Source organism: Harpegnathos saltator, unplaced genomic scaffold (genome assembly GCF_003227715.2).
Source record: "Harpegnathos saltator strain DR-91 unplaced genomic scaffold, Hsal_v8.6 scaffold444, whole genome shotgun sequence".
In the NCBI taxonomy this organism is placed as follows: domain Eukaryota; kingdom Metazoa; phylum Arthropoda; class Insecta; order Hymenoptera; family Formicidae; genus Harpegnathos; species Harpegnathos saltator.
In genome coordinates this window covers 371,969-382,896 of record NW_020230255.1, presented here as the reverse complement: position 1 = coordinate 382,896, position 10,928 = coordinate 371,969, and the positions used below count along the sequence as shown (strand labels likewise).

Genomic DNA, 10,928 nt, shown 5'->3' with positions numbered 1-10,928 from the left:
CTCAAGGACTTCATACCGCCGCAAAAAAAGAAAAAAAGCATCAGTTGTGGTCTATGCATTGCCGGAAAATACAACTTAAGAAGGACTCGGGTATGTTAAATCGTTTAAACTCATTTTTTACTAATTATTTAAAAGTCAGACACCGCCTTGGATCTGGCTAAAATTCATCTATCTTATACAGGGTGTCCCATTTAACCTGACAAATCATAATATCTGGAAAACTACATGTCGGATCAAAAAAAGTGGATAATGAAATTTGGTCGCCTCGAAGGAGAACATCCAATGATATCAAACTCGACCTCCCACCCCACTCCCGGGGGGTGGGGCTGGGGTCAACTTTGAAATCTTAAATGGGAACCCCCATTTTTTATTGCAGATTCGGATTCTACGCCACAAAATACGTAAGTTTTGTCCGAAACTTTTTTTTTATTCGTGATAGATGGCGCTGTAATCGCAAAAAATTAGATTTTCTGCAATTCTCCAGAAATGATCATTGGATTGAAAAATAAAAAAATACCTGTTCAATATTTTTAAAAATATTTTTAAAAAACATAATAGTTATTCCCCCCCATCCCTTCGCGGTAAGGTAGGTGGTAACGTTCAAATCTCAAATGAGAACCCACATTTTTCATTGCAGAATTAGATTTTACGTGAAGTTTTTATGGAAACAATTTTTTTCATTCGTGATAGATAGCGTTGAATTTTTCCGAGAAACTACTTTTAGCGTTACCCAGGAACAACGACGAGGACGTAGTAGCTTTCTGTTCCCTTCGGGGTGCTTATTTTAGGTGAGTCCCCTCGTCTCTCACCGACGGGGTGCTTGTTTTAGGTGAGCCCCCTCGTCTCTCACCGTCGGGGTGCTTGTTTTAGGTGAGTCCCCTCGCCTCTCACCATCGATGTGCTTGTTTTAGGTGAGTCCCTTCGTCTCTCACCATCGGGGTGCTTGTTTTAGGTAAGTCCCCCTCGTCTCTCACCATCGGGGTGCTTGTTTTAGTTGAGTCCCCTCGTTGAGTATTCCTCTATTTTTTTGAAAATTATTAAGAAACAGTTTGAAGCTAGTTGTAAGAAGTAGTTGTAAAATAGAGGAATTTCAGTCGAGTTTGCGATTCACTAAACTGTAATGAGTATTAAATGAGTAAATGGAAGAAATAAACATCGAACAGCAGAATAGTTCAAATAAATAAATAACTGAAATAAATCAATCAACGAAATTAAGACAAGCCAATAGGAGTCAACGCCTGGAAGTTAGTCGTAAATTATTTTTACAAGTTGGCTGGATCATCCTCCGATTTTGTCTTAGTTGGCTCGATCACTCCGACCTTGTCTTAGTTGGCCGGATCATCCTCCGATCTTGCCTTAGTTGGCTAAATATCTTACTTTAACACGTAATTGCTGTTCTCCGGTCAATTTGACCATTGCACTATTTGAAATTTAAATAACGCGGTTAATTTTCTTGTTGCGTATTCATCCGTCAGTGTATTTTCTTACATTCTGAATGTCAGTCGACTGATATACGCGCAGTTGTGTGGTCGTGTTATTTGTCAAGATATTCATCAATTCCGTTTCCTACCGGTCAATTTGACCGGTGAACAGTGTGCGTGTACTTAAAATGACTTCACATCAGTTACGGGTTAAAAAACTCGATAACTTCGGAACAGCTTATTCAAATTGGATAAAATCATAGTGCTTTGAAAAGGTCTGAAGAAGGGCTATAAGAATATGTAATAAAAAATTGGGGGTTCCATTTAAAAAATCCGAGATGACCTTGTCCTCACCTTGATAACGCTACCCAACGCCACCCGAGGTCAAATTGTTAAGATCGGTAAATAGATCTTTTTCAACGCTATAACTTTTGTCTGAAACATTTTTTTATAAAGTGTATATTTTTCGAAATTTTCAGGGGTCCCGGGGTTTTTTCTTCACCCTGTATATTTACTAAAGACAAGTCATACTTACTGGTCTTTTATCCATATCGATAAGTACGGCAAACTTTCGAACAAACTTTTAATAACTTATTTTTCGTATAAGCTTTTTCCCTCCACACGTATATTTACTAAGCTGTCGCGTTCAGTCGCGTTCCCATCATATTGATGCGAGCGCCGGCACATAGAGCGACAAAACAAAACAATGTCGGAGATTTCTCTTGAAATAATAAAAGAATAAGTCTCATCATTCTGTAGTCATTTTGATGTCAACATGATGTGGGTTACATTTTTGCCATATAACATTATAATTATTATCTAAACAACTATTTATACCTTTTTTTGAAATGAGAAATGAAATTTAATCGCGTACAATGTTAATCAACCTGATGTCAATTTTTCATCAAATTGAATTATTTTTTTTTACGCAATGACAATAAACAACGTTTTGATGTCATATTGATATAATTTTGATTAAGCTGTTTTCACTGGGTTATGATATATTACGACATCTCACAATATTCACTTGCCATATTTTAAGATATCCTACTGAGACATCCATAGGAGCATTTTTGTCAATCTGGGACAATTTGGGATATCATCAGGATAATGTGTGCTGTATGGGTAATATCCTAAGGTCGTCTGAAGATATTCTGAGAACATTCGAATGTCCGCAAGAATCTCTGAGATATCTGTTGGAGATCTTTTACTATATATAGGTTAACTTACAAAAAAGTTGGATAACTTTTTTGTCGACAAGTATAATAATGCATAAAGTTTATATTACCTGTACATATTTTGAAACATTTTCTCTGGATATCATATCAAACCCACACAACACATGTTATCCTAAGGACGTCCTACAATAATATCCCAGATAGCGAAACATGCGCAAACAGATTTTACGCAGAGCCTGTTAGCAGTGTCTAGTGACAGAAAGGCAACAGGTTTCATGCAGAATCTGTTTTAACATATTCTGATAACAGACTGGCGGCAAAATGCGCATAAAGTCTCACAGCAGATTCTGACAGCAGATTAGTGGCAAAATATATGCATAGACAGACAGGTGACTGGCGGCAGAATGCATGCAAAGCCTGTCGACATGCTGCAGTAGCAGACTGACAGCAGAATACGCACAGAGCCTGACTTGCTGTGCCAGCAGACTGGCGGCAGAAATGCGGGAGATCCTGTCGCTTTTAAGGTTATGTACCCAGATAGCCAAACCTGCTAAAGTATATTTTGTCGATATTTAGCAGAACTGTCGATATATATCGAAAAATGCACTAGAAATTATCAGCACGATACTTTTCCGCCGAGCGCCGTGCTAGATATAATATATGTTGTTAATGTAAATAACGCAATTGTGGCAATTTTTTTACTTTAATTACATAGAGACAGAACTCGATTAGAATTACGGGACTCTTGTTAAAAGTAGCGGTATTTATTGTTTCTTATAGATTAGAAGAGGATGTGTCATGTTAGATTCGCGAAGTTAGCACAATTTTTCATTTGCTATTTTTTGGTATTAAAAGTATGGAACTCTTTTTATTTTCTATTAGGAACTCTAGAACTATGAAAAGTGTTACTAAAACTATCATTTCAAGATTAAAATTTTTCTTGATTTTTTCTAGATTAAAAAAATGTGCCAACTTCACAGACACGTAGACTTTGTCGTTTCTTATTGTATTAGGAGTATAAATAAGTTTCCGCCGTTTGACAAAAGATGGCCCCACCAGAAGGTTATGTTGAAATTGTCAGATGTAAAACGTAATATCGTAAGTTTGGATATCTGGTAACAACATAACCTTGAAGTATTAGTGACTCCATATCAGCATCACATAATTTTTTTCGTGCGAAAATGTCAAGTTTTGTGCCGAATAAGCGTCATTTGCGGGAACTTTTGATTTACTTCTTTAATTTGAAGAAATCTGCAGCTGAGGCGCATCGATAGAAGCATATGATAAGACTGCCTTAAGTGAGAGAAGTTGTCGTGAGTGGTTTCAAAAGTTTAAAAACGGTGAGTTTGACGTGGAAGACAAAGAACGTAGTGTAAGGCCGAAAGTGTACGAAGACACGGAAATGGAAGCATTATTGGAGGAAGATTCGTGCCAAACGCAAGAAGAATTTGCACTTACATTAGAAGTGACTTAACAAGCAATTTCAAGTCGTTTAAAATCGTTGGGAATGATTCAAAAACAAAGAAATTGAGTTCCATATGAACTGAAGCCAAGAGACGTTGAACGCCGATTTTGCACGTGTGAAATGCTGCTTGCCAGGCATAAAAGAAAAGGTTTTTTGCATCGTATAGTCACTGGTGATGAAAAATGGATCCACTACGATAACCCAAAGAAGAGAAAATCATAGGGATCACCTGGCCATGCTTCAACATCGACAGCCAAACCGAATATTCATGGAAAAAAACTCATGCTGTGTATTTGGTGGGATCAGCTTGGTGTCGTGTATTATGAGTTGCTCAAACCGAGCGAAACCATTACTGGAGCTCTCTACCGAACACAATTAATGAGATTAAGCCGAGCACTCAAGGAAAAACGCGCTCATTACTACTCCAGACACGACAAAATTATTCTCCTATATGACAACGCTCGGCCACATGTTGCGAAACCGGTTAAAACCTATTTGGAAACACTTAATTGGGAAGTCCTACCCCACCCGCCGTATTCACCAGACATTGCCCCTTCCGATTATCACTTATTTCGGTCAATGGCACATGGCCTGTCTAAGCAGCGCTTTACATCATATGAAAATACTAAAAATTGGGTCGATTCGTGGATAGCCTCAAAAGATGAAGAGTTCTTCCAACGTAGTATCCGAACGCTGCCAGAAAGATGGGAAAAAGTACTGGCTAGTGATGGACAATATTTTGAATAAAACGTAATATATCGTTCTTTCACAATAAATTCCTAATTTTTTATAAAAAACGGCGGAAACTTATTTGTACTCTTAATACCATACGTAACTTATTTGAAATACATATCTCAATACAAGATTTGGCACAGTGCGTAAGTTAGTTGACTCATACTTCAAAGCATACTCCCAAAGGTTTCCGGTTCGAATCCCAGCAGTTTAAGTGTGATTTTGAAATATAATAATTACACAGAATCAATTAAGTAGGATTAATTTTAGGCAAAACTGTCATATATTAACATCATAAGAATAACTTCAGTTAAGAAAAATAATAAATTTATAGTCGAAAGTATAAATTAAATGTATTTTTTTTAGTGCAGAAAAATAGATAATTTATTTGATTATATCAGAATTGTTATATTTAATTTATCCAATATTTAACAATACCATATCTGATTTAATTTATCTAATATTTAACAATGTCATATCTGACGAACTGAAAACAGAATACAATATTATTAATTTTAATAAAACATATTAGGTGTACAAATGAATAATCCAAATTATTTTAAGCAGTTATGAAATCAATTTTAAATTGCATACATTTTCCCGCTCTTTCGTGATTATGCAATGTTGACATATAGCTATTAAGAAGAACATATAGTTTGGCGAAAGGCCCAACATAACCTTCAAAAGTATTCAATTCAGTACAGTCGAAAATGCTAACAGATAAGGTGCATATCCGACACTGCATTCTTTACGAATTCCAACAAGGAAAAAATGCTGCAAGAGCGTGCGAATCGATTTGTTCCTTTTTCGGCGAAGGTGTTGTATCGTACGATGTGTGCGCATTTTGGTTTAAGCGGTTTAAAAGCGGTAATTTCAGTCTAATCGACAAACAACGCCCTGAAGGCCCTCCGAAGTGCGATAATGATGATTTGGAACAACTGCTCGCTGAGAATTTGGCACAAAAACACAAAAAGAGCTTGCAGAACAGTTGGAAGTAACGCAGCAAACGATTTCCAAACGCCTACATGAGGTGGGAAAGATCCAGAAAGAAGGAAAATGGGTTCCGCATGAACTTACTGAAACCAACAAAAATCAACGAGTGGCAGCGTGTCTTTCTCTTCTCAATAAGCAGCATCAAAAGTCTTTCTTGTGGAAAATCGTTACAGGCGATGAGAAATGGATACTCTATGACAATCCGAAACGCAGAAAGTCATGGGTAAATCCCGGCGAATCATCAAAATCGGTCGCAAAACCCAATCGCTTCGGAAAGAAGATTCTTCTCTGCATTTGGTGGGATATCAAGGGCGTGCTTTATTATGAGTTGTTGGAACCCGGTGAAACAGTTACTGCGGACTGCTACTAACGTCAATTAATCTGCTTGAGTCAAGAATTGGAACGAAAACGCCCATATACTGGCAAAGGAGTCCAGTGAAATTGTTGCATGACAACGCCAGGCCAATGTGTGGCCAGGCCACACATTGCTTTCAATACAAAAGACACCATAATGAGTCTTGGCTGGGACGTCTTGTAGCACCCGGCGTATTCACCAGATATTGCTCCATCCGATTATCACTTGTTCCGGTCGATGCAACACGCCTTGTCCGATATGCACTTCCAATCAGTGAATGAGATCCAAAAATGGCTTGACGACTTTATCGTGTCCAAAGACGTGACATTTTTCCGAGATGGAATTTATCAGCTGCCTAGAAGATGGCTTAAAGTTATAGAAAGCAACGGCGAATACTTTGATTGAACAATTTAATTTAATTTCTTTTAAAATAAACATTGAATGTAGCTGAAAAAATTGGATTATTCATTTGTACACCTAATAATAGATTTTAAGCAGAATAACTTACGGAACGACAGAATCTGCGCGCAATCTGCCGCCGATCTGCTGGCAGTATCTATCGACAGGTTCTGCGCGCAATCTGCCGACAATTTGCTGTCAGAGCTTATCGGCAGGTTCTGACAACAGCTAGCAGCACACTGGCTCGACAGATGGATATAGATCTGCCGACAGGGTCTGCCGACAGGGTCTCGAATCTGACATCAATCTGACGTCAGTCTGCGCACAATTTGCTTACTGAGATCCTGAGGATATACAAAAGTCCCCCAGATAGCCAAACCTGCGCAAACAGATTTTGCGCAGAGCCTGTTAGCAGTGTCTAGTGACAGAAAGGCAACAGGTTGCATGCAGAATCTGTTTTAACATATTCTGACAACAGACTGGCGGCAAAGTGCGCGTAGAGTCTCACAGCAGATTCTGACAGCAGATTAGCGGCAGAATGTATGCATAGACCGACAGGAGACTGGCGGCAGAATGCACGCAGAGCCTGTCGACATGCTGTGCCAGCAGACTGGCGGCAGAATACGCACAGAGCCTGTCGACATGCTGTGCCAGCAGATTGGCGGCATAAATGTAGAAGATTCTGTCGCTTTTAAAGTTATATAATTAGAGGGCCAATAAAATGGAAATTAAATTTTAAATAATTGTGATAAAAATCTTTATTGTTATACACATTAAATGATATACAAAATAAAAGAAGCTACTTTCCAATGTGAATATGTCAAATCCAACGGCCGATTCTTCAGAAGGATAAGTACATCTGCCGTGTGTATTTTACTCCTCTGGTAGAGAAGAACTTAATTCCCTATTAATATAGATAAGACGGCACTCCGACTATTGGCTTACAATCCGTCAATGCCCCAGCTATCTGTAAAAAAACAGAATACATATTTTGAAGAACCGTTTACAACATAATAACAAGAGGGAATATCAGATTTCTTTTTATTTGTTCAATAGAAAAATTAGTAGCTACCTTTTTAAAATAATATTGTCTTCTGTTGTACCAGGTCCGAAAAATCCGCCCTCCTTTCATCCGGCAAAGTAGGCACTTCGGCGTCTTTAGGCTTCATTTTCAAATGCTTCTTTCTCATAGGTAACAAATTATCATCTATCTCGTTTCCTCGATGCAAGTCGATGCATAATTATAAGGCAGCTATACGTCTAGCCATTGCTTTGTTTGGCATTAGGTATAACTAAAATGCGATAGAAAAAATATTTAATATTGCAAGATGCAAATGTTTCAATAAAAGAAAAATATATATATATTTACTTACAAGAAAAAATTTTTTTTTCAAACTTTAAAGAAACCTTGTACTTATATTATAGTCACTTACCGTAACTACATATTTCACTGGTGAGTTTATGGGAAGTCGCACAGAATAGGTCTACGTCGTTAATATTTAAAAAAATTACCTCCAAGTTGTACAGATGCGATATTATAAAGATTACGTTATCCAATTCTTTATACTCAACATTATGAGATTCGTTCAACATTTGGTGAAGTTTTTTTGCAAAGACTATGGTTTCCTCACCACCTTGCGGTACATAGTTTGGCGCGTTTTTTTTTGTGGTTTCCCCTATAGGCCTAATCCACATTCATTTTTTAAGACTGGTCGGAAAGTATCGCCATCGATGTATTCTAAAATATTTTTTTCACGTGCATTGAAAAGAAAATTATTAACAGAAACACTGTAAACAGTTCACTCTGCGTAAATATTAAACTCCTGATAACTAATAGGAAAAACACTAAATCACTTCACTATGTATGATTGTTGCAACAATATATGTGCCTGTTTCTCTGTGGATTTCCTCATAATCGTCACTTTCAGTGTCATCCGTTAAAGAGCAGTGCCAAAAAGGCATTCTGAAACATTTAACTTTTACTTCGTTAACATTCACTAAAAGAAAATCACTGCATAAATTGCTACATTTGAACACTTGAATAGATGAAGATGGTATACCAATATCGTAAAAGTCGTCTATTTTTAAAAATTTCTTTACTTCCAAGTAATAGGAAGAATCATGTACGAATATGCTGAAGACAATGCATATAGAACCATCATGCAACATGCAGCAACTATCACGTACATCTGTACTTAAAAGTATCTGATTAAATTGTATCTTACGATACTGTGAAAAAGTAGCACCATTATTCAGTGGCATAAATACACGAATTGACGAATCTATTTCCTGATTGCACTTTGTGCCATGCATTTCTATTTCCTTCATCCTATTAAAGAACTGTTGAAGTGGCTAACCCGGTTTTCTACAGTATTTCCTAAAAATGGACATGTTGCTTTCATATGGGAAAGCAGAAAAAGAATCTAAACTTCCTAACTGCCGGACATCGTTAGTCATATGAAGAAGACTGTGCACATTATAAGAAAGAAAATTATCACCATAGAGATCACTTGAACGAAGAACAAATTTTTGCAGTGCAAGTTCTGCAAAATTGAGAAGTTGTTTAGATGGTGAATTTGAAACGAGAACCCTTATAGCACCTTGTAGTAACAAAAAATGCTTATAAAACTGGGTACCTAACACACCATACATAATAACTGGACCTGTATAAAGCACAATCTGCCTGAACTCTGTCGCTTTATATTTCAAATATATTTGGAGAGATCTGGGACGTCTTGCAAAGTCAGAGGGAATATATTGTTGGAGATTATCTAATCTTTCATATATGACACTAATGGCATTTGCAGAAAGTTTTGATGCACGTGAATATCGTCCGGAAACCCATGCAGATAATAGTTTTTTCATGATGCCCAAGCACACTAAATGCATATACTCGAAAGGAACTTGTGAAACCATTCCTATAGGAATTAATGATAATGGACTTGTACCTTCTTTATGATGATCTTCGTCCACAACTGCAACATATTCTTCATCTCTTCTTACAGAATGATTTATTCCTTTAAAAACATTGCGACCTTCACTTATTGTTCCACTAACTTTGCATTTTGAGCATGGTTTATTAGACAGATGACCACGATGATTTAGAATAAAAGCTCGAGCTGGTGCATCTGCTATAAAACATCTAAGTCGTATTGGAATATTACTGCCATTGAACTGTATGCCTCCATTGTTCACAACTGTTAGAATATCTGTAATAAATGCTTCGAAGAAACTATTCGGATTATGGGGCTTTTGTGAACCTTTGTATATACCAACAATTATTGGTTTGGCGTGTTGTACATTCGCTATTCTACATTGAATAGGCCATAGATGAACACTACCCGCTCTATCTAATGTACACCCATCTGTGTGAATATCTAATTCAATATGTGAAGGAATTGCTGCCATGGACATATATGAAAGATATTCAATTAAAGCTATTTGGAAATCAAAGTGAATGTATTCTCCTGGCTCAACGTTTAACACAACAATATTATTGCATGGTGTATTAAGAAGTGTTCTAGTGTCTTTGGGCAAATTAGAGAAGCATGAATGTGTTCTAAGAAGAGATAATACACTATTACCTTAAACATGAGTAAAATTGTTGTCAACAAAACAGGAAGCTAGCTGTTCACGAAAGGATGATTGGCCAAAATTGTCATGAAACAATGTTCCACATTCAGATGTATTTGAAGACGATGAAGAAGAATCATCATTAATAATGTTTCTGTTATGTACTATATGAGAATTATCATTTGACATGGAATCATTGCAAAAAGTATACTCTACATCAGCAAAGTGCGGAACACTGTTAACAAAACGAAATTCAGAGGTACTACATTCTGGAGTTAATGAATTATGGGAATCACAGCTTTGCAAATTGGCACTATTCTTTGATTTTCCATCTACACTTTTATATGTTGCAATATGTGCCAACTTTAAACGCTCCCTTATTTTACACAGAACTATAGATCGGTATCGTGGGGATAACTTATGTGCCGGTTTCCGCGACACAAATGATTTATTCATGTAATTATTCATAAGTGCGTGTTTATCGTGCGAGTCTTACGTATAACTGTAATAAACTGTAATAAAATCTGTAATATCGCTAATCGTCGCAAATGCAAAAGTTGCTATTCGTGCTCACTAAAGAGAGAAATTATTCACGTTCTGATCCTACTCGAAGATCGTATGAACGCAGTGTAGGTATACCTGTTATGGATACAATGGGTGCATTCAGTACTACGGCTGCGTTCTGATATTCACTGGCAGCACTGAAAATCTATAATATACGTGACACAAATTACGTATTTTCAATACTGACAGTAAATTTCGGAATGCACCCTACAACCGCTCACTGAGTGCTCAATGAGCTTTTACATTTG

General features: G+C 37.0%; 1 protein-coding gene across 2 annotated transcripts; it reads right to left on the bottom strand.

The window, feature by feature from the left end:
• Positions 1-7,286: 7,286 nt before the first annotated feature.
• LOC112589247 (uncharacterized) lies at positions 7,287-10,805 on the bottom strand. 2 transcript variants are annotated; one of them, XR_003113395.1, is made up of 4 exons: positions 9,492-10,805; positions 7,977-8,506; positions 7,616-7,835; positions 7,287-7,510 (listed from the first exon to the last, which is right to left on the bottom strand). XR_003113395.1 is itself a non-coding variant. In XM_025301734.1 (3 exons), the coding sequence occupies exon 1, from the start codon at positions 9,955-9,957 to the stop codon at positions 8,896-8,898; it is 1,062 nt and encodes a 353-aa protein (XP_025157519.1). In that variant the 5' UTR covers positions 9,958-10,802; the 3' UTR covers positions 7,287-7,510; positions 7,616-7,835; positions 7,977-8,895. The 2 variants fall into 2 exon arrangements, 1 of the variants encoding a protein (XP_025157519.1); XM_025301734.1 differs by having other exon boundaries at positions 7,977-10,802.
• Between the last annotated feature and the right edge of the window lie 123 nt (positions 10,806-10,928).